The following is a 27,968-nucleotide window of genomic DNA, read 5'->3' on the forward strand; positions in this document are numbered from 1 at the left end:
CGACTGTGAGTGCCTGCCTCAGGGCAGACTGTCAGAAAATAGGGCAAATGCCCCAAACTGATGATGTGTTTTATAATTGGATTTCACCAAGCCTGTAACACATCTGAACTCCTGGATCACTATACCAGTGTTATCATGGAGTCACAGACTGTCCCCTTAGACCGGGGTGGGCAAACTACGGCCTGGGGGCCGCATCTGGCCCTTCAGACGCTTTAAATCTGGTCCTCGAGCTCCTGCCAGGGAGCGAGATCCAGGGCTTGCCCTGCTCCAGTGTTCCAGCTGGGGAGCGGGGTCGAGGGCATGTCCCCTCTCCGGCTCCTACACGTAGGGGCAGCCAGGGGGCTCCGCACACTGCCCCCTCCCCAAGTGCTGCCCCCACAGCTCCCATTGGCTGGGAATCACAGCCAATGGGAGCTGCAGGGGTGGTGCCTGCGGACGGGGCAGCGTGCAGAACCACATGGCCGTGCTTCCACGTAGGAACTGGAGTGGGGACATACCACTGCTTCTGGGAGCTGCTTGAGGTAAGTGCCACCCAGACCCTGCCCCAGCCCTGATCCCCTTCCTGCCCTCCAAATCCCTTGGTCCCAGCCCAAAGCACACTCCTGTACCCCCAACCTCTCATCCCCACCCCAGAGCCCAGACCCCCAGCTGGAGCACGCACACACGCACCCCAACCCCCTGCCCCAGCCCAGAGCCCCCTCCTGCACCCTGAACTCATTTCTGGCCCTACCCCAGAGCCCGCACCCGCTCCTGCACCCTAACCCCCAGTTTCGTGAGCATTAATGGCCCCCCATACAATTTCCATACCCAGGTGTGGCCTTTGAGCCAAAAAGTTTGCCCACCCCGCCTTAGACACTCCAGTCAATCTTGTCATCCATACAACTGGACTTTTGTGATAATGGTTACTTACACAAACAATCACACCACATCAGGTTGCTCCCAGTCCCAACACACCAGTCACTTACCTCAGATCAATTGGTACTCCAGATCTTACACCAAAGACCATGCTGATAGCCAATCTATAGAAAATGAACTAAAGGTTTATTAGTTAAGAAAAGGAAATAAGTTATTAAGAGGTTAAAGTAGGTAAAAAATATATGTACAGGTGAGTTACAGTTTGGTAATTCCAACTGGTGGCAGTGATGTATTAAACAGCTCGTTGCCCAAAATTTTTTTCAGGGTACCCGGATTGTGTCTAGGGATCTCTGCTTTGCCTCTAATACACTTCCCTGTCAAAGACCAGGCTCTTTCCTTGAATCCATACTTACAGCTTCTTCTGACAGAAAACAAGCTCACAGTGTCTCTAGCCACATGGGCTTTTCCTTTGATGACTTGAGTGAGGAACGCACTTTGAGTCTTTGACCTCAGGTCATCACACACAACGGCCACTTGCTTTGAAATTAGCGCTTTTCTATTAAAGTCCTTCATTAGCATTCCACAAGGTTTCTTTCTCGTTTGATGGGTTATTTTGTTATGGGGTACGCACAATGTAAATGTTTCCTACTGCTTTATAACAGGATACAGATAAGTGAAAACAATGCAAGTAACGTCCCTTTAGTTTTCGTGAACTTAAAACACCAAATACACTCTTCCACGTTCAGCAGTCACTTTGATCTGTATTACTACACAAGCGAGTTGGCCTGAATGCACTCTGGCATGATCTGGTCTGCCAGCATCACACTTTAGATAGGCAGCAGGGGACTGGTCAGTCTCCTTTTGATAGACATTGCTGTATCCAAGTCAGTGCGCTAACCTCTGTTGCATGGAGCCATGAAATGCTGATCGCTGGGGAAGCCGGGGAAGGCTCAGAGGAATACGATAGGTCAAGGAAATAGGCAGGGCAGCAAAAACAAACCAACCAACCTACCCCAACCGTCAAATGTTTAACCCAAGATGAGGGTGGTTTGGGGTATTTTTAAAGTGCAATTTAGCAGTTGTTTAATGATCTGTTGATGAGCCCAGACCTAATGACCTAGCTATGTGTGCCCTGAGCTTTGGGGGGAAGCTCCGACCCAAACACTGTAGCTTAGACCCATTCCTAATTACCTGTTGGCATCCTCTCTATTAGGGTAGCCCAAGGATTTACCTAGGAATCTGCCCAGACCAGGCTGTGTGTGGGATACCTGTTCTCCCTGCAGCGTCTCCAAACTGGCATGTTACCCCCGAGCAACCCTGTTTTGCTTGATGATTGCCTGGAGCGCACCCCACCGTGGTTCCCAAGGGGCATCTCGGGTGCCCTGTCTCAGCAGTGGAAGGAACGCCCCTTTTAAAATAGGGCTATTCTATCCTATTATGTCACTAGCGCTTCTCTGAGTGCGGCCATGGCTGGCAAGGCATAAGATGGGAAACCACTCAGACCCTAAGTAGCCTCTGGCTCTAAATTAGGCCTGGTCAGTATGGACTGAGAGGTGCCTTGTACATAGTGCTGTAGAATGGGTAGCTGGGAGCTCTCTCCCTTGCAAGGAACTCTGGTCTTAACGGCAGCAAAGAGTCCTGTGACACCTTATAGACTAACAGACGTATTGGTGCATGAGCTTTCATGGGTGAATACCCACTTCATCAGATGCATCCGTCGAAGTGGGTATTCATTCACCCACGAAAGCTTATGCTCCAGTACGTCTGTTAGTCTATGAGGTGCCACAGGACTCTTAGTCTGGATCTGTAAAAGCGGCAAACACTGCTGCTCCTCTGATACTTGGTCCTAACAGTAGATCAGCGAGTTGTCTTATTTCAGACAGGGACTAAGTGTGATCCCCTGCATTACAGATGCCTGGACCGTTTCCCTCTTCGCTGCTCCCTGAGGCTCGTGGGCTTTGTGGTATTTAAATAGCCCCTTCAGCAGATTTAAATTTTTATTGGCACGCTTTATGCTTTTGGCGAGTTGCTTACCCCCCCTGTCATGGCAGGATCGCAGCCACGTGGGAGTCGCCCATTTGTGGGCCATTACCCCACATGCCTTTCAAGGATCTTAGCTGCTGGGTGTTGTGCTTATTACAGCCATGGGGCCGACTAACTGCATCTAATGCAGCAACAGGAGTTGGAGGGGAAGACGCATGCTCGTCTTCTGTTAGCAGAGTGTTTAGCTGTTATGGCTGAGTCTTTAAGTAAATCTTCGCAGTGCTGCAAATAGGCAGCCCTGGAGCCTGAAGCCAAAGAACAGGTACAGTGCGGGTACCACTCGTGCAGGCTTCCCAGCACTGCCTTGCCAATATCCCTTTGGTCTCTGAGCTGGAAGCCTCTCTAGGCAGGAGATGGCAGCTGAGGCTCTCGGCATATCTAGCCTTTTGACCTCTTCTGAGCCTGCGGCAAGGTAGCCAGTTGGGTTTTTTTGTGAAGTAGTCCAGTTCCTAGTGGACTGGTACCTAAGGTCCAATGAGGAGTGACCAGTAACCTAGAGGAGAACGGTGCATTGTGCTCCTATTTACTAGTCAGCCTGGTCCTGGCTGATAAGGGGAGATCATACCCTGTAACACGTCCCTGTTCAATCAGTCTCCTGTGAATAAAGGCACTTGAAAGCCTGCTAACTTGCTGCTAGTGAGCGATGCTGCTTTACAAGTTCAGTAGCCCCTAAGTGTGCAATTGGAAGCCTCTCCTACACTTGGAAATACCCTTACAGGGTAGGCAGATGGGTTTTACCATTGCATCAGGAAAACCAGCATCACCTTGGTGAGACCATCTGAGCCCTATCCAAGCCTCCAGCTTAGCACCTGTGCAGCCTCCCCATTGTTGAAAGACAGGAGCGCCCCTTTCTGAGCAGAGACACCCTTCCTGGGCACTTTATGCCCATGAGCTCACTTTGATGCTTGGTCCTTCTGAGCAGAGTCAGCAGATGTTCGGGAAAATACAGTGCTGATGTTTTGAGGCTGTAGGCTCAATTAGCATTTCTGCCCCCGTAAGGTCAAAATGCAACTCAGTTAAATTTTAACCGGGTAACTTTACTTCAATCTGTGACATAAAACTAGAAACTTACATGACTCCCCCAAATAAATTCTTGTATTATTTCACGCAGACCCATTTTTCACTTGGATGTTAAATTTTACCAATGAGGCTTCCCTTGATAAGCCGGGACAGTCACGAGTGGGGAGTCAGGACTCCTGGGTTCTGTGCCCAGTTTGCTCACTGTGGCATTGGCCAAGTCACTGCACCTCTGTGCCTCTATTTCCTAATCTGTAAAATGGGGATAATTAGCTGACTTGTAAAATACTCAAGATCTATGGGTGAGACGTGCTATGTAATTAAGTATTGTTGGTGGTAAACTTTTCTTTATAATACAGAAAAGGAGGACTTGTGGCACCTTAGAGACTAACAAATTTATTAGAGCATAAGCTTTCGTGAGCTACAGCTCACTTCATCGGATGCATTCAGTGGAAAATACAGTGAGGAGATTTATATACACAGAGAACATGAAGCAGTGGGTGTTACCATACAGACTGGAACAAGAGCGATCAGGAAAGGTGAACTATTACCAGCAGTGATAATCAAGGTGGGCCATTTCTAGCAGTTGACAAGAACAGTGGGAGGGGAAATAAACAAGGGGAAATAGTTTTACTTTGTGTAATGACCCATCCACTCCCAGTCTCTATTCAAGCCTAAGTTAATTGCATCCAGTTTGCAAATTAATTCCAGTTCTGCAGTCTCTCCTTGGAGTCCGTTTCTGAAGTTTTTTTTGTTGAAGAATTGCCACTTTAGGTCTGTAATCGAGTGACCAGAGAGATTGAAATGTTCTCCAACTGGTTTATGAATGGTTTCAGAGGAACAGCCGTGTTAGTCTGTATTCGCAAAAAGAAAAGGAGGACTTGTGGCACCTTAGAGACTAACCAATTTATTTGAGCATGAGCTTTCGTGAGCTACAGCTCACTTCATCAGATGTTTACCGTGGAAACTGCAGCAGACTTTATATACACACAGAAATCATGAAACAATACCTCCTCCCACCCCACTGTCCTGCTGGTAATAGCTTATCTAAAGTGATCAACAGGTGGGCCATTTCCAGCACAAATCCAGGTTTTCTCACCCTCCACCCCCCCACACAAATTCACTCTCCTGCTGGTGCTAGCCCATCCAAAGTGACAACTCTTTACATAATCAAGTCGGGCTATTTCCTGCATAGATCAAGGTTTTCTCACATCCCCCCCACCCCCATACACACACAAACTCACTCTCCTGCTGGTAATAGCTCATCTAAACTGACCATTCTCCAGGTTTAAATCCAAGTTAAACCAGAACATCTGGGGGGGGGGGTAGGAAAAAACAAGAGGAAACAGGCTACCTTGCATAATGACTTAGCCACTCCCAGTCTCTATTTAAGCCTAAATTAATAGTATCCAATTTGCAAATGAATTCCAATTCAGCAGTTTCTCGCTGGAGTCTGGATTTGAAGTTTTTTTGTTTTAAGATAGCGACCTTCATGTCTGTGATTGCGTGACCAGAGAGATTGAAGTGTTCTCCGACTGGTTTATGAATGTTATAATTCTTGACATCTGATTTGTGTCCATTTATTCTTTTACGTAGAGATTGTCCTGTTTCACATTGGTAGATGTGCAGGTGAACTATTTCCCCTCCTACTGTTCTTGTAAAGCGCTGGAAATGGCCCACCTTGATTATCAGTACTAAAGGTCCCCCCCTCCCCTGCTGGTAATAGCTCACCTTACCTGATCACTCTCCTTACAGTGTGTATGGTAACACCCAGTGTTTCATGTTCTCTGTGTATATAAAATCTCCCCACTGTATTTTCCACTGAATGCATCCTATGAGGTGAGCTGTAGCTCACGAAAGCTCATGCTCAAAGAAATTGGTTAGTCTCTAAGGTGCCACAAGTCCTCCTTTTCTTTTTGCGGATACAGACTAACACGGCTGTTACTCTGAAACCATTTATAATACAGGAAGCTCTTTTGTACACACACACATGCACAATTAAAATAATGAAGTAAAATAGTTACACAACTCCTCCTTGCTTTTCTCCAGAATTCTCTTATAGAACACATCGTGTTTTGCATATTATCATGTTATCTCAGAATGTTTTTCAGTAAAATAAAGGTGAATTCCTCTCTCCTTCTAGAAGGCACCAGCTACAGCAAGATATTTCAGCTGAGATTTTAAATGGAGGGTGAGGAGATGGGGCAGAGAGATACAGGGCAGCTGTGCCAGATGGCAATGTGCTCGCTTGGCTTGGGAGGAGCAGCTCCCACTGTCTGGTGCGTTAGCTGCTTACAGAACCTGCAGTGGCTGGAGCCATCCAAATAGTGAGGATAGACTTGATCCAGTGACTTCTCACATACTCCAGTACATACAACTGGAGGCCCAGCTGTAGTATAAGCCCGGCTGACTCTGCATTTCTCTGGATGTGTACGGGGGGTGGGGGGGAAATACCTTTTGCAAGTGGGTGGTTTGTGCTGACTTCCATCTTTCGAACATCTGCGGGGATTTCACTGCCTCTGTTTCTGATGTGGCAGCCAGCAGCTTGGGGAGAAATACTGCTGACAATTAGAGGAAGGGGGCAGAAGGAACCACGTGTATCCTAGTTGGGGATAGGTGGGCTGGGGGTGGGAGGAGAGGGTCTAAATGCTGCTTTCCTTCCCTACCATTGCAGGAGATGCAGGTTCCAGAAACTCATCTCTTAGTTCTGCTAAAAGAAAAGGAGGACTTGTGGCACCTTATGCTCAAATAAATTGGTTAGTCTCTAAGGTGCCACAAGTACTCCTGTTCTTTTTGCGAATGCAGACTAACACGGCTGTTACTCTGAAACTTAGTTCTGCTACTCATTTCTGTAGTGGGTCCAGCCATTGATGGAGGTTAGGTCCATCAGTGGCTATTAGCCAGGATGGGCAGGGATGGTGTCCCTAGCCTCTGTTTGCCAGAAGCTGGGAATGGCGACGGGATGGAGCACTTGATGATTACCTGTTCCGGTCATTCCCTTTGGGGCACCTGGCACTGGCCACTGTCAGAGGACAGGATACTGGGCCAGCTGGACCATTGGTCTGACCCAGTATGGCTCTCTTACTATGTCTCTCTTACTATGAATTACTCTCAACCTAACACCCCTGTGAGCTAGGTAGGGGATTAACTGCCACCACCACTGAAACTCAGCCACCTCTTGGGTGGAACATGGCAGTGGTCTAACAGCAGCCATGCAAGATGTGAAGAATGCTCCATCCAACCGCAACTGCAAGAGAGACTGAGGGACTGAACGGAGTTCGGCGTTTGACCAGCAATTTGTTGACCATCACCTCTTTAAAGATATCATTGCACCACTTAACTGGTCATCGGCACCTCTCTGGATTTCCTCTGAAAGACGGGGCCACCAGCTATAGGCATTGGTCAAATGCCAAGATAGAGAGAAGATCGCAGCCTAACCGATTAGCAGCAGTTCTGCAGCATCTCTCAGCTGGGTCTCATTCAAGTGCTGGTCCACTTGGATCACATTCACCCTCGCAGCACTGGCAGACGTACAGATGTGTGTGTTTTTCAAATGCGGGTCTCCTTCACTTTGCCCAAGATGCTGAAGGCTGTGGGCAAGCCGCAGTTGCTGCCATCGGTCTTCAACTGTGTGAAAGCTTGTTGTAAAGAGAACTGTGATCAATTGTTCTCCATGGCCACTGAGGGCAGGGCAAGAAGTAATGGGCTTGATTGGCAGCAAGGGAAATCTGGGTTACATACTGGGGAAAACTTCTAGCTATAGGGATAATTAAGCACTTGGAACAAGTTACCCTGGGAGGTTTTGGAGTCCCCATCATAGGAGGTTTTTAGGAACAGGTTGGACAAAGGAGGGTCTAACTTACTTACTCAGTGCAGGGGGCTGGACTAGATGGTCTTTTGAGGTCCCTTCTCACCCTACATTTCTGTTATCAGAAGCTGTGGAGAGAGATGCATTCCTTCTGTTTTGACAGAACAAGGAGTAATGATCTCAAGTTGCAGTGGGGGAGGTTTAGGTTGGATATTAGGAAAAACTTTTTCACTAGGAGGGTGGTGAAGCACTACTAGGAATGCATTACCTAGGGAGGTGGTGGAATCTCCTTCCTTTGAGGTTTTTAAGGTCAGGCTTGACAAAGCCCTGGCAGGGATGATTTAGTTGGGGAGTGGTCCTGCTTTGAGCAGGGGGTTGGACTAGATGACCTCCTGAGGTTTCTTCCAACCCTGATATTCTATGATTCATACAGCTTTGAGTAACATCACCCAGCCTTAAGCAAAACACAGACCGGATACCATGATCTCTGCTCCGAGCAGTTGTAGTAAAGCTCTACGCTCACATTAACCGCTCACGTCCTCCAGCATACATTTCACTGGCAGCTTCCTTTAGACGGTTATGCTGGGACCAGAGTTGTCGTAGCCCTGACGTCACAGATTGTCCCGTCATGTGCTGATGGCACTGTGTGGTATACACCCTGCAGAAACAGCGGAGGGGGGCACTGCTTGTATTTTAAGTTTGAAAGACTTACCAGTTTTTTTGTATAAAAATAGCAATAAATGGCTGCTTATTGTCCTGTTTTCACAGGAAAGCTGAACCCCCAGAGATGTGTGCACCTGATTGTGAAACTCAAACTGATGGGGCACTGTGTTGTGGGGAGGGGTTGGTGCCTGTGACTTATTGGACAGCGTGGGATCTGATTTGATTTGCAGGATGTGCTCCTGGATACTTTGGTTGTGCATGCTGCATGTCTGTAGATAATACTGGGCTAGTACGTTCCCTGTAATCTGACCAACAGGAGGTGCTGTGGCTAGAAAAAAGCAACGTATCTGAGCACACAGGGTGGTGTTTTCTTGTCTTATGCTCCTGAAGTGCCCCTGGAGGAAATTAGACAGCATAAACCCTGCATGGGAGCTGGCATGGAGACACTTAAGCTGCAGGATGGCTTGGAGGGAAGTAGGTGTGTTCACAGCACCTTCCTCCTGCTTGCTGGGATGGTTTTCCTGAGCAGTATTGCAGAGCTGTTGTTCTTGGTGGCGTACATCCAGTAAGGCATCGACCACAAGTCTGTAGGTTTCCTTGTTTGGATACCCAGGGCAGAGGAGGCCTGATCCTGAGCTGCTCCCGTTGAAATCAGCGAGAGTTGGCAGTGCTCAGGACGTCAAGGCCAAAGCTGGGCTGGACTGAAGGAGTGTTCCCCCTCTCCCCGGGGTGGAAGTGCTGTCCCAGTGCAGACAGTGCCATGTTGGCTTTGTGACCTGGAATAATGTTCCACGACAGGTCTGAAGCTAGCCAGTCACTTGACAGAGATGCCAAGTTTCTATTAATTATTTTGTATCATGGTAGCACTCGGATACGCTGCTTGGGGTCATGGCTGCATGGTGCTGGATTCTGTGCAGAAACACAGACAAGGGCCTGCCCAAAAGACATTCTCCTCTGATTCTGAAACCAGACACGACTGAGGGTCAGCCGGTAGGAGGGAGGGTGCGGGTAATATGATCAGGCTGGCAGTCCGATGGCTCGGAGTTCTGAGGGTTTAACCCTAGCAACACCAGTTTCTCCCACTATCCCTGGCAGGCTGGCTGACTTCTGGCAGGCGCCACGGCTGATGTGGATATTGGGGAGGCGTTTGAAGGAGATATGGGGGTAGTGGCCTCAAGGACGCCATGGCATCTTTCATCCCCTGGGATCCAGAAAGCTTTACAAACTGCACAGGAATCATTTCAAATACAGTTGAAATTCAGCCATCTGTGACGCTGCCCAGAAACCCTCCGCAACAGTTTCGGATGGGAAATGAAGACAGTGGCTGGGGCAGTAGCGGTCTGTTGTTTCGGTCTGGGTTCTGTTGAACTAGATGCTGAGCAACCACACACAGACCGGTCCCTGCCTCAAGGAACTTGCGGCCTAATGGATACTGCCATAGAGTTTCCCCAGGAGACTGGGATTAACGTTCCCCTTGTATGTAGGTTCCGTAGTCTCCGAGCACCGTCCAGTAGTGTGGTACGTGCACTTCACATCTGTCACCTGTTTGTTCCCTCATCCTCTCCCGAGGGGGCGGGGTGTGTGCAGTGGATCCAGGATTGGAATAAAGAAACTCTTGGCTTCCAGATGTGTGCTTGGACCACTCAGCTATTCTGCCTCTCCCATACCGCAATGGTTTTCTTCTCCCTTCCTAACAGATGCTCCTTATGGCAAAATCAAATCCAGGCACAGGGCAGGCGGGTTGGGAGAGCTAGTCAGTCACGGTTTGGGCAGGGGGGGCATCCGCTCTTCAGGTCGAGCCTTAATTTTGAATTTCCAAGCTCGTCTCCTTTTGACCAGAATCTTCTTTAAGAAGGTATTAATTGGCTGTGCAGTGTAGATGTAGCCATGTTGGTCCCAGGATATTAGAGACACAAGCTGGGTGAGGTAATCTCTTTTCTTTTCTGTTCTCTCTCACCAATAGAAGTCGGTCCAATAAAAGAGATGACCTCCTCCACCTTGTGTCTGTTCATAGACCAGTCATTTTTAAAACGTGACCAGTGAGGGCCTTCCTCTGGAACGCACATGCAGTATTACTATGGAGGGTAATTTGTCTTGATGTGGACAAGTTACTTAGTGGAAATAGGGTGAGAACTGAATGTAGGAATATGCCTTAAAATATGGCATGCATCGGTAAAAGGTCTGTTTACAAATGGCACCTTCATGCCCTGAGTGGTGTGTGTGTGTGTATGAATCTCATCAACCCACTGACCCCACATGAGCTCTGGGGGTTACACTATCCCATAGTGGGGAGAGCTAGATTCTGGGCTGGCTCAGACATCGTCGGAAAGCTTGTTACGTTCTGTTTGCAGCATCTTTGTCCCTGGTGGTGACCAAGCCCAGGTTGAGGTGGGAGACCTGCAGCGAGTTTCTTGTCTATCAGCCTTATGTAGCATAACTGAGTCGCATGTGGAATCCCACAACATCCTATGTAGAGCCCCTTGTCCACACTTAGCCTCCATTAGCGTCTGGAGGAAGTCCTTGCTGTGTTTGTACCTACTGTGTTCTGGCCTGCTGCCCTAATCAGATCAAAGCTGTCATGTGTCCTGTCTGGGAGCCTGGGCCTTGGAGGTCTCCATATAAACAAGGAACTTCTGACCTTCATGCATAATGTCGGTGGTTCAGTAGAACACTTAGCGAGCCAGACAGCGAGCAAAGCAGGAATAGGCTAACAGCACACTGTTCATACAGCAAGTAAGCCTGAAAAGAATCCTAGGCACTTCGCAGTAAAACATGGTCCTTAAAAATTAGGCCTTTCACTTTATTAGGCTGGGGTGGTGAAGTTGACACTGAGTAGGGTAGCAGCAGCTGGGAAGTGTGGGGGAGGAGATTCCTAAAGCAGGAGGAGGGAGCTAAAGCATGGGTGGAAGGAGGTACCACAAGCCAGTTGTCCAGAGAGCTTGGCTTCCTCTCACCAGATCACCTAAGCTGTTTCAACAGGGCTCCATCCTCTGGCTGTGGGATGGGACCTCAGGCCTTTGTGGAGAGAAGGCCCAGGACTTGGGGGTCAGGAGACCTGTCTTCTGTTCTCATCTCTGCCGGAGAGTTGCCGTGTGACCTTGGGGAAGTCACTTTTCCTCTCTGGGTCTCTGCGTCTCCAGTTTTGGAATGGGGATCATAAAACTTGCCTCTCCTCGCAAGGAGGGTGGAAAGAGTTAATTCACTAGCTTGTCGAGTGCCCCAAGTTCCTTAGACACGGGGTGCTGTGGAGGTGCAGGTTATGTCCTAGGAGTGAACTTGGACCACACAGGCCCCAAGGAGAGCCCCAGTGACCGCTCTGAGGGATGTAACAAACCTGATGGCAGCTAAGCCTCCATGCACCAGGGCTCCCTGGCTTGTGAGAAGGGATCACAGCTGAGTGGGAACTCAAGAAGCAGCAAATCTAATGATTTGAAAAGCAGCCTGTTTGCACTGTCTTAGTGACCAGGTGCTCTCCCCTGTGCAGTATGTCAGCTAATTCCACGAGCCGCTGCGCAGACCTGATCGGTTCTGTTTTCCTGCTGTCTCTTGTCTTAGGCCTTTCCCTCTGAGCACCTTCTGGCTCAGTCATTGGTCTTGGAAATAACAGGCTCTTCTCCCCTTTTCTCTCAAACTCCAGGTGGCACAAGCTACATTCCAAGGCCGGGAAGAAGGAGAAGGAGCGAGGAGCGATCCAGGTCACCATCCAGTTTACCCGCAACAACCTGACGGCCAGCATGTTCGATCTTTCCATGAAGGACAAGCCCCGGTCGCCCTTCGGCAAGCTGAAGGACAAAATGAAGGGGAAGAAGAAATATGACTTGGAATCTGCCTCTGCTATCATCCCCAGCAGCACGGGGGCCCTCGACATGGAGGAGGACTACGAGCTAGGGGGCAAGAAATCCAAAGGGAAGGGCGGTTTCTTCAAGAACAAGCTCCGCAAGTCCTCCCTGACCCAGTCCAACACCTCGCTGGGCTCCGACAGCACCATCTCCTCAGCCAGCGGTAGCCTGGCTAACAACTTTGGCATAACCATCAATGTTCCCGAGGTAACCAAATCCCCGAGCAGACACAGCAGTCTGTCCACAGAGCGCTCTGGTAAGAGGATACTGATTTTAATCACTAAATAAGGGGCTGCCTAGGGTACTTTGGGTACATTAACTGATTGCTCACTGGAAGGTAGTGTCCTTTATAAGTTACTTTCCTCTGTGAGGCTCACTATACGCTTGAGTGGCTGGGGCTGGGGTGCTGGCATGAAGGTGCCAGAGATACTCCCCCAGTAATGAATGGTGGGTGGGGCTGTTCTAATGCCAGATTGACAGACCTGGAGATTGACACCCTCTGTTTATGCACAGAACTGGTACAGCAGTCTGTAGCAAGGCAAAATTCCCCCGTGGTGCCCTGCCAACTCCCCAGGGTTCAGAGTGCAGCTGAAGACCAAGCTGTCTTCAGCTCAGGAAAATGGTTCTGAAAGAGTGTAGTCCCTAAACCTCAGCTGGAAGAGCAGCATCCTTCAGCGGGTGTTGAACTCTCTCCTTGGGGTCTAGTGAATGCCATTTGAAAGAGAAAATGGCCCCCCCTGTTAATCTGCTTGGAGCAGAGGTGGGAGAAATGGTGAGTCCTAATGTATGGATGCCAGCATATTCTATGCTGTCCCCAAAAGCTTTGCCCATCCATACGTTAAAGATTCACTGTGGATCCATTTTTTCTGTTCTTCGAATTGTAGGACTGGAAGGGACCTTGAGAGGTCATCTAGTCCAGTCCCCTGCGTTCAGGGCAGGACTAAGTATTATCTTGACCGTCCCTGACAGGTGATTGACTCACCTGCTCTTAAAAATCTCCAATGATGATGATCATCATACACCACAGACGGAGAATTCTGCTCTACCTCTCGAAAGTAGGTTCCAAGCATCCAGTGTCTTCCCAGCAGTGAGCCCTGAATGCACAATGGTCAAGCAGAATGGAGCATTAATTTACCGAGCTTCCCTGCTGCATCTCCTGTCTCAGGGAACTTTTCAGGCTTGGATGAAAAGTGTCTGTTCAGACAGTGGCTGGACTCCAGTGACTAAAGCAATCTGAGTTCTGTCAGTCTCAGCACTCTGAAGGCAATGCACAGAACAGGGATGCCATCTCGGTGCATTAGCTTTTATTGTTTGCTGAAAGAAATCTATAATTAATCCACAAACGATTTGATTGGCCTGAGACAGTACATTCAGAAATTCCCTTATTAGATCAAGAAGCGGGTCCTTGTTAACAATAAGTATTAATTAGGGCTGTCAAGCAATTAAAAAAAATTAATCGTGATTAATTGCGCTACGAAACGATAATAGAATACCATTTATTTAAATATTTTGGGATGTTTGGGATACATTTTCAAATATATTGATTTCAATTACAACACAGAATACAAAGTGGACAGTGCTCACTTTATATTTATTTTTGATTACAAGTATTTGCATTGTAAAAAAACAAAAGAAATCGTATTTTTCAGTTAACCTTGTACCATTACTGAAGTGCAATCTCTTTATCATGAAAGTTGAACTTACAAATGTAGAATTATGAACAAAAATAATTGCATTCAAAAATAAAAGGATGTAAAATTTTAGGGCCTGCAAGTCCACTCAGTCCTACTTCTTGTTCAGCCAATCGCTCAGACAAACAAGTTTGTTTACATTTGCAGGAGCTAATGCTGCCCACTTCTTGTTTAAAATGTCACCTGAAAATGAGAACAGGCGTTCTCATGGTACTGTTGTAGCTGGTGTTGCAAGACATTTACATGCCTGTTCTCACTTTCTGGTGACACTGTAAATAAGAAGAGGGCAGCATTACCTCCTATAAATGTAAACAGACTTGTTTGTCTTAGCAATTGGCTGAACAAGAAGTAGGACTGAGTGGACTTGTAGGTTCTGAAGTTTTACATTGTCTTGTTTTTGAGTGCAGTTTATGTAACAAAAAAAAATCTACATTTGTAAGTTGCACTTTCAGGACAAAGAGATTGCTTGACAGTACTTATATGAGGTGAACTGAAAAATACTATTTCTTTTGTTTATCATTTTTACAGTGCAAATATTTATAATAAAAAATGATATCCACTTTAATTTCAATTACAACACAGAATACAATATATATGAAAATGTAGAAAAGCATCCAAAACGTAATACATTTCAATTGGTAGTCTATTGTTTAACAGTGCGATTAAAACTGCAGTTAATCGCAATTTGTTTTTTTTAATTGCAGTTAAGTTTTTTGAGTTAATCGCATGAGTTAGCTGATTAATCAACAGCCCTAGTATTAATGCATTAAAAACCAGCTTCTTAGCCACACAATGCTGTCTGCTCCCTTAAGTTTGATGCCCTGGGTTGTGCTGGAGTGAGAATGCACATAACTGCTCTCGCACAATTATATGCATCCGCGGGAAAAACCACATTGCGTGGGAAGGTCGAATCTGATGTGCACCATTTAATGTCAGGCAATTCTCCAGATTGGACTCTACAACGAATTGCAAAAAGTTATTGCATGTATGACTGTATCACCTGGAAATGGGACTAAATGCAGGGAAATCTTAAGTCACATTTTCCCATTCGCCATAATGTCCTCAACTAAATTGACAGTTCTTCACAAAGCAGTGTGTTAGCATAGTCGTTGTAGTGAATCTTAGAGGAGCAGTCCTTCCCCATGTAAAATTTTAAGCGATGCTTCCGCACAAATCCACATATTGCTAAGATCTTTTCAGATAGTTTCTTGCCTCTATTACTAATTTTCAGATTTATTTTAAAGGAAGGTTTTATCCTCCTTTCCTCCTCCCTTGATCCTTCAGTGAAATCATATTGCTACTCTTGGTGAGACTTCTATAGCAATGTGCTCATGCTCTTGTCTCAGGATTTATTATAATTACATTATATGATTGGGAGAAGCCACAGCTGGGGTTGTGAGGGTGGGAGTTGGAGCAGTTTCACTGATACCTTCAGCATTGGCAGGTGGTAGAAGGCAATGTTGCTGTGTGAAATATGTGGGGTCAAGGCAGATGTTCTCATTTGATGCTGCTTTTTCCTCCTTCTAGTTAAAGACTATCTACCTTCTCCAAAATTAGCCCACAAGAGAGCATTCAGTGATGAGATCTCCCAAGTTAACGTGGTAGCTGAGCCGAAAGCAATCCAAAGTCCAAAGCCAAAGGATGACCCTGTCTCCAGATCCTCTCTCTGTGTCAATGGAAGCCATGTTTACAGTGATGAACCTGCACCAAAGAGCCCAATGTCTGACCTACCGAGCTCCTTGCCGCTGTCCCTGCCTCTACAGAATATCACCAGAAAGTCTGAGGAGGGTTTCCACGCTGGCTTCCCTCCTCCTGACTCTGAAGACCTGCCATGGGGAGTCAGGCAGCAGAAAGAAGAGCCCAGATTCCTTCCCTCTCCTCCCAGCTTAGCAGTACAAGAGGAGAACAAAGTCTCAACCAAAGCTGTAACCCTCAGCAACCATCTAGGTAGAGCCAAGTTGGAAGAAGGCAGCCGCTTAGAGACCAAACCTGTGCAGATCGCAACGCCGATGGTCTTCTCCATGGAGGTGACAAAAGACAAATCCCATGAGGAAACCAGAAAGGAAGACAAGAAGTCCAAGGTTGGCTTCTTCCACCATGGGGGCACTAAAGGTGATGCAGGGAACAAGAGCTTGGGGGAGAAGCTGGGATCATCCCTGACCATATCTCCGCAAGTAACAGCTGCTGGAGATGAGAAGAGTAAGAGCAGCAGCTGGTTTGGATCCAAGGACACCAAAGAACCTTCTCAGAAACCCAGGTCAGTAGAACCAGGATTATGGACTATGCTGAACTGCTCCCTACAGTCACACTTCAGAGGCCACTGTAGCTCTTTAACCAAGCCGCCCCAAGATACAATCTAAAAAGCCATGCTGTTGTGACGTTGCTCTACAGTGTAAATGGAGCTGTGATCCCAAATTAGACGCACTTTCCAAACCTATTTTCTAGCCATGCTGTGATAGGAAAAAATACTTCTAAGGGGGTATAAATATCTGTCGGCGTCTCCTGCAGGGGGAAGGCTGGTCTTGTGGCTAAAGCACAGGACTGGGAGTCAGGAGCCCTGGGTTCTATTCTTGCTTCTGCCACAGATCCACTATGTGAGCTCAGTCAAGGCAGGTCCCCCTTCTGGGCCTTTGGGATGATACAGTTCTCTCCGGGATGGAGGTTTAACTCCGTAATGTTCACAAAGCATATTTGAAATCCTTGGTGGGAAAGTGCTATAAAATATTATGCCTAGGTAGCTAACGTTCCCTTTGTACTTCCTGTTGCACCCCAGTTGGGATCTGGGGGATCAAGATAGCTAGTGACAGGTGCATTGCTTACAAAGGAGGATGCCTCCCTGATCTTTGATTCAGGGTGGCACTGTGCTGCCCAAGCCCCAGGAGGGTGGTAGGTGGGTAACACTGGGTAATGTGAGTGAACCCTTTTGAAGTGGCTAATCCCAGCTCTGCTGTTTCCCTCTTTCCTCCTGCTTATGCATCTCTAATTGCTCTAGCATAGCGTGGTTATTCATCCTCTACACAGGTGCAGGAGTCTGTGGCACATGGAACTATTTCAACTTTGTGCCTCTTATATGCTGGTTCTATCATGGAGATGCAATTCCCACCCCCATCCTCTTCATTCTTCTTAATGGTTGAGTTCTTGTGGGGGTGCTGAGAACCATTGAACCAAACTGTAAACCCTGTGTCTGATGGAAACCACTAAAAGCCAGGGGGTGCAGGAGCACCCCTAGTTCCATCACCTGTGCATTCTTGTCTGCCATTTTCAGCCCCATCTTCCTGCTGATATTGCAGGGAGTGAACCCACCCACCCCAGCAATAAACCCACCCACCACTGACTTCAATAAAAAGGATGAATGCAGTAACTCTAACTGGTGGCTTATCCCTGGTCCATCAAGGAAAATAAATTCTGAAGTACATTTGGCTCGCTGTGCCGTTAGCTCTTGTTCTTAAGAATTTGTTTAGGTTTACAACATTGCCTGGAGTGGAAGCAGGAGGAAAAGTTTGTTTGCTCTTTGGAGACTCAAGCTTTTAAAAAAAAAAAAATAAAAGGGTGTTTTGAGAATGCTGGTCTGGGGCTGCATAAGAGGTACAATCCCTGGTTTGTTTGAGGTAAGGGCCTGGGGTGCTGAAACAATCGGTTCACATACTAAAAGGGTTTCTTACAATGTTATCAGAGTGCAACAGGTTTAGCTTCCTGCAGCTTGAACAAGGATGATAAAGTATGGCTACCTTGCATGCTCATTATTAAGGGGAAAAAATAACTCTTCCCTTGTACCCCTGTGGAAAATGCTACAGTTGCAGGAGGCCGTGGACACATGGAATCAGATTAAAAGGGGGAATTATAAAAGGAAAAAATAAAATCACTTTTCAAAGACATTCCTCACCTCGCGGACTTCCACCTTACCTTATCAGAGCTTCGCTCCCACGGCAGTTTGGGGCAGAGGGAGGGTTCAGTGCTTGCTACATCTGACAATCAAGTCAGATATTACAAATTACAATCTTACTGCTTGCTACAGGAACCCCTCACTTAACGTTGTAGTTATGTTCCTGAAAATGCGACTTGACACGAACGATGTTAAGCGAATCCAATTTCCCCGTAAGACTTAATGTAAATGAGGGGGTTAGGTTCCAGGGAAATTTTTTTCACCAGTTTTAAACAAACAATTTAATACTGGTACACAGTGGTGATGATTGTGAAGCTTGGTTGAGGAGGAGTCAGAGGGTGGGATATTTCCCAGGGAATGCCTTACTGCTAAATGATGAACTAGCAATTGGCTGAGCCCTCAAGGGTTAATTCTCACACTCTACAAGGCAGCCGGAAAGGAGGGAGGGCAGACAGAGAGACACACCCTGTGTGTATTTGAGAGAGAGAGATGCTCATTGCCCCTTTAAGTATGAAGAGTGGGGTCAGAAGTACACTGGTTTGTTAATTAGATCAGCAAGCTGAGACCAGACTGCAGCTCCTGCCTAAGGCAGGAGTCTTGGGGAGCAGCTCCAAGGCAGAGGGCAGGAGCAGCACCAGCACATGGCAGTGCGGGAAGGGACAGCTGAACTGCTGGCAACTGATAGCCTGCTGAGCAGCTGCCGCACAGGGAACTTAGGAGAGCGGGGAGCTGATAGGGGGGCTGCCGGTCCACCCTGGTTCCAACCACCCACCAGCTAGTTCCAACCGGCTGCTCTTCCTGCAAGCAGTGGACAAAGCAGGCGGCTGCCAAACAACGTTAGAAGGGAGCATTGCACAACTTTAAACAAGCATGTTCCCTAATTGATCAGCAACGAAACGTTAATCAGAACGACTTTAAGTGAGGAGTTCCTGTATTTGATGGGCACTTTTGAAAGAGTTTTACCCACTAAAGGACTTCCTGAGATCTCAACTCCTATTAAATGTCAATGGGACTTGGGCTGCTAGGTGACTTTTGAAAATTTTATCCAGTATGTATGTTCACATCTTATATTTCTTTCCTCTTGGCGAGGGAAACTAAACTAGTCAGTTTTTAGTTAACTTCACTTTCTGCTTCTGGATCACTAATTCTGTACTGACTATACAGTAGAACCTCAGAGTTACAAACGCCTTAGGAATGGAGATTGTTTGTAACTCTGAACAAAATGTTCTGGTGGTTCTTTCAAAAGTTTACAACTGAACATTGACTTAATACAGCTTTGAAACTTTACTGTGTAGAAGAAAAATGCTGCTTTTAACTATCTTAATTTAAATGAAACAAGCACAGTAATCGTTTCCTTACTTTGTCAAATCTTTTTTAAACTTTCCCTCTATTTTTTAGTAGTTTACGTTTAACACATCTCTGTATACATATTATACATATTGTATTTGCGGGTTGTTTTTTTTTTCTCTGCCACACCTGATTGCATACTTCCGGTTCCAAATGGGGTGGGTGGTTGACCAGTCAGTTTGTAACTCTGGAGTTCATAACTCTGTGGTTTTACTGTATATCTCTGTGCTGACCAATTTGCCAACGCCCCTGTGCTCTACGGGTAGGGCAGCATTAGCCCCATTTTACAAGTTGGGCTAACTGAAGCAGGCAAGTTTAGTGAAGTGTCCGGGGCTGTGTGGTAAGTCGGTGGCAAGCTCTTCCTGCTTCGCTTCTGATGTGGTATTCAGGAACCACAAGCAGCAGCCCTTCTCCATTCAGTAACCCAGAAGCAACTGAGCAAGTCAGCAGCAGTGTCTTCCTGCAAGAAAACCTCCACCCAAGCCTCCCTTAGAATGGCGACTTCCTTTCTGCTGCCTCTTTTTGAAGCCGAGTAACTCCAGCTGGTCAACTGAGTAAGCAAGTAGAACTTAACATGGGTAAAGAGCCCATTGTTAAGTTGCCTGATTACAGGCAACTTAACAATGTCACAAGTGAAGGCCATGTAGTTACTGTGGGTGGTTTCTACTTTGGGTAATGGAACACACCAGACCCTGTGAACTCACCGGCACCTAGTTTCTGCAGCACTTGTGGAATTCTGTGCCAGGTGCAGATCAATTTAAACTTTCAGGTTTGATTGAATTCAATAAGAAAATGAAATCACTACTGGGTCCTTCTATGTCAGGTTTAAATATTAACTAGGTACAATGTCCTTCATTTTCAGTGTGCAGCTTATTTTTGGCTCAGGTAGACGTTGGCAGGGGTGAGGTTGGAGGTTTCAGTGTCTGGGTGGGGTACTGTTAGGAGCCGGGAAGGCATGTGGGAAGGGTAGTTTGGAATTGGGGGAATAAGCACAGTGGCTGGAGGATTTTTGATTAGTCATTTTTGCTGATGACAAAAAATAGGGGAAACCCTCCAATTAATAGGAGTACTTGTGACACCTTAGAGACTAACCAATTTATTTGAGCATAAGCTTTCATGAGCTACAGCTCACTTCATCGGATGCATACTGTGGAAAATACAGAAGATGGTTTTTATATACACAGACCGTGAAAAAGTAGGTGTTTATCACTACAAAAGGTTTTCTCTCCCCCCACTGCACTCTCCTGCTGGTAATAGCTTATCTAAAGTGATCACTCTCCTTACAATGTGTATGATAATCAAGGTGGGCCATTTCCAGCACAAATCCAGGGTTTAACAAGAAAGTCTGAGGAACAGTGGGGGGGAGGAATAAACAAGGGGAAATAGGTTACTTTTTATAATGAATCAACCATTCCCAGTCTCTATTCAAGCCTAAGTTAATTGTATCCAATTTGCAAATTAATTCCAATTCAGCAGTCTCTCGTTGGAGTCGGTTTTTGAAGTTTTTTGTTGAAGGATACTCACTTTGAGAACAGAAATTGCGTGACCAGAGAGATTGAAGTGTTCTCCGACTGGTTTTTGAATGTTATAATTCTTGACGTCTGATTTGTGTCCATTTATTCTTTTACTTAGAGACTGTCTGGTTTGGCCAATGTACATGGGAGAGGGGTATTGCTGGCACATATCACATTGATAGATGCGCAGGTGAACAAGCCTCTGATAGAGTGGCTGGTGTGATTAGGCCCTGTGATGGTGTCCCCTGAATAGATATGTGGGCACAGTTGGCAACGGGCTTTGTTGCAAGGATAGGTTCCTGGGTTAGTGGTTTTGTTGTGTGGTGTATGGTTGCTGGTGAGTATTCGCTTCAGGTTGGGGGGCTGTCTGTAAGCAAGGACTGGCCTGTCTCCCAAGATTTGTGAGAGTGTTGGGTCGTCCTTCAGGATAGGTTGTAGATCCTTGATAATGTGTTGGAGGGGTTTTAGTTGGGGGCTGAAGGTGACGGCTAGTGGCGTTCTGTTATTTTCTTTGTTGGGCCTGTCCTGTAGTAGGTGACTTCTGGGAACTCTTCTGGCTCTATCAATCCATTTCTTCACTTCTGCAGGTGGGTATTGTAGCTCTAAGAATGCTTGATAGAGATCTTGTAGGTGTTTGTCTCTGTCTGAGGCGTTGGAGCAAATGTGGTTGTATCGCAGAGCTTGGCTGTAGACAATGGATTGTGTGGTGTGGTCAGGGTGAAAGCTGGAGGCATGTAGGTAGGAATAGCGGTCAGTAGGTTTCTGGTATAGGGTGGTGTTTATGTGACCATCGTTTATTAGCACTGTAGTGTCCAGGAAGTGGATCTCTTGTGTGGACTGGACCAGGCTGAGGTTGATGGTGGGATGGAAATTGTTGAAATCATGGTGGAATTCCTCAAGGGCTTCTTTTCCATGGGTCCAGATGATGAAGATGTCATCAATATAGCACAAGTAGAGTAGGGGCGTTAGGGGACGAGAGCTGAGGAAACGTTGTTCTAAGTCGGCCATAAAAATGGCATACTGTGGGGCCATGCGGGTACCCATAGCAGTGCCGCTGATTTGAAGGTATACGTTGTCCCCAAATGTAAAATAATTATGGGTAAGGACAAAGTCACAAAGTTCAGCCACCAGGTTAGCCGTGACATTATCGGGGATAGTGTTCTTGATGGCTTGTAGTCCATCTTTGTGTGGAATGTTGGTGTAGAGGGCTTCTACATCCATAGTGGCCAGGATGGTGGTATCAGGAAGATCACCGATGGATTGTGGTTTCCTCAGGAAGTCAGTGGTATCTCGAAGGTAGCTGGGAGTGCTGGTAGCGTAGGGCCTGAGGAGGGAGTCTACATAGCCAGACAATCCTGCTGTCAGGGTGCCAATGCCTGAGATGATGGGGCGCCCAGGATTTCCAGGTTTATGGATCTTGGGTAGTAGATAGAATATCCCAGGTCGGGGTTCCAGGGGTGTGTCTGTGCAGATTTGATCTTGTGCTTTTTCAGGGAGTTTCTTGAGCAATGCTGTAGTTTCTTTTGGTAACTCTCAGTGGGATCAGAGGGTAATGGCTTGTAGAAAGTGGTGTTGGAGAGCTGCCAAGCAGCCTCTTGTTCATATTCCGACCTATTCATGATGACGACAGCACCTCCTTTGTCAGCCTTTTTGATTATGATGTCAGAGTTGTTTCTGAGGCTGTGGATGGCATTGTGTTCTGCACGGCTGAGGTTGTGGGGCAAGTGATGCTGCTTTTCCACAATTTCAGCCCGTGCACGTCTGCGGAAGCACTCTATGTAGAAGTCCAGTCTGCTGTCTCGACCTTCAGGAGGAGTCCACCTAGAATCCTTCTTTTTGTCCAGGCCTGAGACCTATTCACCCATGTTTTTCTAAAAAAGAAAAGGAGGGCTTGTGGCACCTTAGAGACTAACCAATTTATTAGAGCATAAGCTTTCGTGAGCTACAGCTCACTTCATCGGATGCATATCGTGGAAACTGCAGCAGGCTTTATATATACACAGAGAATATGAAACAATACCTCCTCCCACCCCACTGTCCTGCTGGTAATAGCTTATCTAAAGTGATTTCCAGCACAAATCCAGGTTTTCTCACCCTCCACCCCCCCACACAAATTCACTCTCCTGCTGGTGATAGCCCATCCAAAGTGACAACTCTTTACACAATGTGCATGACAATCAAGCTGGGCTATTTCCTGCACAAATCCAGGTTCTCACATCCCCCCCACCCCCATACACACACAAACTCACTCTCCTGCTGGTAATAGCTCATCCAAACTGACCACTCTTCAAGTTAAAATCCAAGTTAAACCAGAACATCTGGGGGGGGGGTAGGAAAAAACAAGAGGAAACAGGCTACCTTGCATAATGACTTAGCCACTCCAAGTCTCTATTTAAGCCTAAATTAATAGTATCCAATTTGCAAATGAATTCCAATTCAGCAGTTTCTCGCTGGAGTCTGGATTTGAAGTTTTTTTGTTTTAAGATAGCGACTTTCATGTCTGTGATCGCGTGACCAGAGAGATTGAAGTGTTCTCCGACTGGTTTATGAATGTTATAATTCTTGACATCTGATTTGTGTCCATTTATTCTTTTACGTAGAGACTGTCCAGTTTGACCAATGTACATGGCAGAGGGGCATTGCTGGCACATGATGGCATATATCACATTGGTGGATGTGCAGGTGAACGAGCCTCTGATAGTGTGGCTGATGTTATTAGGCCCTGTGATGGTGTCCCCTGAATAGATATGTGGGCACAGTTGGCAACGGGCTTTGTTGCAAGGATAAGTTCCTGGGTTAGTGGTTCTGTTGTGTGGTATGTGGTTGTTGGTGAGTATTTGCTTCAGGTTGCGGGGCTGTCTGTAGGCAAGGACTGGCCTGTCTCCCAAGATTTGTGAGAGTGTTGGGTCATCCTTTAGGATAGGTTGTAGATCCTTAATAATGCGTTGGAGGGGTATAACGGGTTAGAACAGGGGTTTTCAACCTTTTTTTTCATATGGGGACACCTAAAAAATTTCAGATGGAGGTGCAGACCCCTTTGGAAATGTTTTACACAGTCTGTGGATCAGCAGGGGTCTGCGGACCACAGGGTTGAAAGCCACTGGGTTGGAATGATCAAGTGAGTATATTTTAGTGACCAAGGGCCAATAGAATAGTGAAATATGTCGTTAAATAGGATTAATGGGGCAAATTGCAAATATAGAAATTCACTCAACCCATTAACCATAAAGCGAGGTTATGGTAAAAACACACAACACTTTATATCTTCAAAGGGCTTTAAAACCCCCTAACTACAAACAAACTCAATTAGCCTAAAGGGAGACCTCCCTGAGCTATTGACTAATCGCTGGTAGCAGCTCTGTGCACTTTGAAGTCGGCTGCACACAACTTCTGCCAGCTCTGTGGCTCTCCTGACCTAACTTGACCAACCTGCTCAACTGGACATATTAAGGTATTGGATTCAGCACGGCCGTGCACCTTCTGTAGCCATTTAAACCTGTGTAAATCGGGTGTAAAACGCTACCTCGGGTGAGAGAGAGGGGAGTGCTGCCAGGTGGCATTTTGCACCCACCTTGCATTCACTTGACACAGAGGTAAGTGACATCATGCCATGCAGGGTAGCAGAGAATCGGGCCCCCATTGTTTTGCTGTGCCAGTGGCCCTTGTCGCTGCAAGTCTCCGAATGCAATCCCACTTCAGTGAAACCTGTCACTACCCCAGCACTGGAGATGGCTTCAGGGCAGACGATGGAAACGGTCCTGAAATAAAGTCTTACAACATCCCTGGGAAGTGTGCAGTAGGTTGTGGCCTCTCCCACTTCACAGGTCGGGGAGTCAGCCAGATTTTCAAGAGTAGCCACTGAGTGGGGGGGGGTGCCCCCTTAGACAGCTGGGGCCTGGTTTTCAGAAGTGCTGATCACCTGGAGTGCCCCTCGGCCTCAGGTGGAGCTGGGGGTGCTCGGCACCCCTGAAGTTCAGGCCCCAGGTGTGTCGCATCGGGTAATGCGGATCAGTGGTTCCTCCTTTCCGTTCGGGCCAAGGCGACTTGCCCAGAGGTCTGGCTGGAGTCCGTTGCGGAGGTTCGAGCGGGAGGGCTCCTGCACCCCGGCCGCCTCCTTCCCACAGCCTAGGAAACTGCAGAGGGGCGAGGGATGAATCCGCTTCTTCACGGCTGACTTCCTGTTTCCTGCCGGGCCGGCCTGGAAAGGGCTGGGCTGGGCTAGGCCAGGCCAGCCGGCACCGTCCTCCCCAAGCATTGGCACCAGCTTGCCCCAGCCAGCGCACGGAGTAGCCGCCGCGCCGGAGGTGGGTGCCCCTGGGGGCTTGGCTGACTCTGTGTTCGGGCCCTTCCTGCGGCCAGGCCTAGCCTAGTCCCTGCAGGTGAGGGGGATGGGAGAGGTCCAGGCCTGGGGAGACGATCAAGTTGGGGGGGGCTCCCCGGCTGCTCTGAGGAGGCGGAGGAGAGCCCCAGCCCCCCGACAGGAGAACCGAGCTGGGGGGGGCATTGCCACAAAGCGACTGGAGGGCCTCGCTCCCTTCCCCTCCCTGCCTCGGCGACGGATTTCCCTGGGACACCGAGCGCCGAATGGCCGGTGGGTGGGTCTCCGCTGTCTGCTGGTGTCACGGCTCCCGAGGGCCCGTTCGGAAGCGGGGGGCTCGCTGGGCCGGACACTGTGCAAGCCCCTAGGGCGGGGCGGCCCCTGCCCGCCGTCTCAGGCGAGAGGCTCGCCGAGCAGGTGTGAAAAATGGCGGCAGCATTGAGCTGCTCGGACTAGCTCTGTGCTTTAACGGCGCCGACGTTCGAAATGCCCTCATTAAAAATGCCCGTAGCCCACCCCCCACCCCCCCCGATCCCTTAACACTCAGGCCTCCCCTTGGAGAAGGGGCTGCGAGCCCTAAGATTGTATGCAGTGTCGTTGTAGCTCTTAGACTGACTTTTGTTTCACCCCTTCTACATGGACTCTCTTCCTCCCCGCCCCTTACGTTTAAAACACTAAAGACTCCCTCGGGTGCGGGGCCTTTGGGGTGCTCACTCTGCTGCTCCCAAGGGGGCAGGAGGGGAGGGTCCCTCCAGGTGTGCGTTGGGAGAGCAGAAATCCCATTGATCAGATGTGCAGTGTATGCTCTGAAGCCTTTGCCGGTGAAGGTGATCCGGAGACCTACCTGTAACTAATGCCCACTCCGGTTACTGTACTTTCCCTCGTCCCCAGCCCTGCAACACGGCTCAGAGTCCAGGGTACGGACACTCTTGGGGGGCTGCTGGGTCAGGTGGCCTCAGAGGTCTTGGCCTGGCCCTGGGAAAGTATATAACTGCTGCCTCTGGTCTCTCCCTGCAGGAAGCGAAGGCCTTAAAGTGCTAGTTTTCCTCGGGTACTCCATGGTGCTGGCTGGGGGCTGCTGGCAAAGTTCTGACTCCATTAATGCCCACAGCAGCACAGGGGGGCGATTCCTTCCCATTGTTGTTTGAGGGGAAAAACACCTGATCTTTGTTTCTGTTATGGCTGGAATTTGAGCCTTGACCTCTGTGCCTCAGCTTTTCCATGTGCATGTGGTTTTATTTCTCTTCTAATACAGATTTACCCTCCTTTTGCAAAGCACGGTGCAATCTCTGGATTGTGAGTGCTTGTTGGACGAAGTGCAGTGTTGCTGTATTTACTCTGCAGAGCAGACTGGGAACTGTAGGAGAAATCTCACTGATTAGCTGTTGGCCCAAGATGAGGCACTCGAGTTGCTTGTATTTTTTTTTTTTTTTTTTAATCGAGGGAGGCCAAGATATACAAAATACTGCCAAACAGTGGATTCCTTTCCCCCCACATTTATTCATTTATTTTTGCTCATTGATCTGTATGTTCCTTTTATGGGAGTAGCTGGGTTAGTAAGTATTTTAAGACAGTGATTCTCAACCAGGGGTATGCGTGCCTCTGGGGGTACGCAGAGGTCTTCCAGGGGGGTGCATCAACTCATCTAGATATTTGCCTAGTTTTACAACAAGCTGCATAAAAAGCACTAACGAAGTCAGTACAAACTTACATTTCATACAGACAATGACTTGTTTATACTCCTCTATATGCTGGACACTGAAATGTAAGTACAATATTTATATTCCAGTTGATCTATTTTATAATTAAATAGTAAAAATGAGAAAGTCAGCAATTTTTCAGTACTAGTGTGCTGGGACACTTGTATTTTTATGTCTGATTTTGTAAGCAAGTAGTTTTTAAGTGAGGTGTAACTTGGGGGTACGCAAGACAAATGAGAGTCCCAAGAGGGGTACAGTAATCTGGAAAGGTTGAGAGCCACTGTTTTAAAAAGCAGTGCAGACTTGTGAGTCTAGGCTGCTGCAAATATATGGACACCCCCCCCCCCCCCCCCGCGGGCCCTGTGTAGTCCTTAACACCCTCAGATCATAGTCTGACAAATAGCTGATATGGTAGGAAGAATTGGGATGCGTTTCTTGGAATGTTTTCTACAGTTGGCTATTCCATGAGAATGTGAGTGGGGGAGGAAGAGGGTGGGGCTAGGGAAGGGAAATCCAAACCCTGGCGTGAAAGCTTGCCTGGTAACTGCTCAAGCAAGAGACTCAAGGGAGAAAGTTTGTTGTTGATTGAATTCTGACTGTGTACTCAGTGGTCTGCAGACCTAGAGAAACTCCTAGTCCCTGCTGCAAGGAGCTTACAATCTAAAGACACGGACAGTAGCTTGCCTGTAATGGAAGAACATCCATAGACTGTGAAGGAAGCCCTGTTGGGTGTCAGCAAAGGGGCTTTGAGGGTGGTTTTATGGTGGGGGTAGTTTGGTCAATGGACAGACAATGAGGAAGTTTCAGGTGAAGGGGCTGTTTGGAAGAATGCACGAAGGGGAGACTGAATAGTTTAATAGAGGCTCTGGAGGAGGGTAGGCAGCAAGAGGGGTATGGCAGTGATTAAATGGTTGCTTTTAACAGGCTTGCTGGGAGCTCGTCTGACTGTGGGTGCTGTAGACTGACAGGCCTTGTCATTTGCTCTGCCACTGGCTCACTCTGAGACCTTGGGCAAGCCACCTGATGACAGCCTTAGTTTTCTTATTGCTAAAATGAGTATGATGCCTCCACCTTAGATGAAGGGAGGTGTATATAAACTGCTAAGTGCTATTATTATTTCTGAGTCTGATGACTTGAGGTGTTGGAATTGGAGTAGAGAGAAAGAGCGGAGACTTAGGCTTGACCAACTATCTGACACCAGGGCACTGGCTCTTCTCCTAAAGTCTAAGGAGGGAAGCTAAAGGAAGTGGATTGAGTGGTGGCTAGGAAAAGGAGATAAGTACTCCTGCT

The 27,968-nt window shown here is 47.6% G+C and overlaps 1 protein-coding gene across 7 annotated transcripts in view; it reads left to right on the forward strand.

The window, feature by feature from the left end:
• RAB11FIP5 (RAB11 family interacting protein 5) overlaps positions 1–27,968 on the forward strand; it is a 108,580-nt gene that overhangs the window by 48,979 nt on the left and 31,633 nt on the right. For 6 of the 7 annotated variants that reach the window (XM_073342998.2, XM_073343002.2, XM_073343005.2 and 3 more), the window contains exons 2-3: positions 12,024–12,481; positions 15,444–16,173. In XM_073342998.2, the coding sequence (XP_073199099.1) occupies positions 12,024–12,481; positions 15,444–16,173 (1,188 nt within the window). Of the gene's footprint in view, positions 1–12,023; positions 12,482–15,443; positions 16,174–27,968 lie in introns of those variants that run through there. The other variant, XM_073343003.2, reaches the window with a different exon arrangement.

This window comes from Lepidochelys kempii, chromosome 4, assembly GCF_965140285.1.
Source record: "Lepidochelys kempii isolate rLepKem1 chromosome 4, rLepKem1.hap1, whole genome shotgun sequence".
NCBI classification, from domain to species: domain Eukaryota; kingdom Metazoa; phylum Chordata; order Testudines; family Cheloniidae; genus Lepidochelys; species Lepidochelys kempii.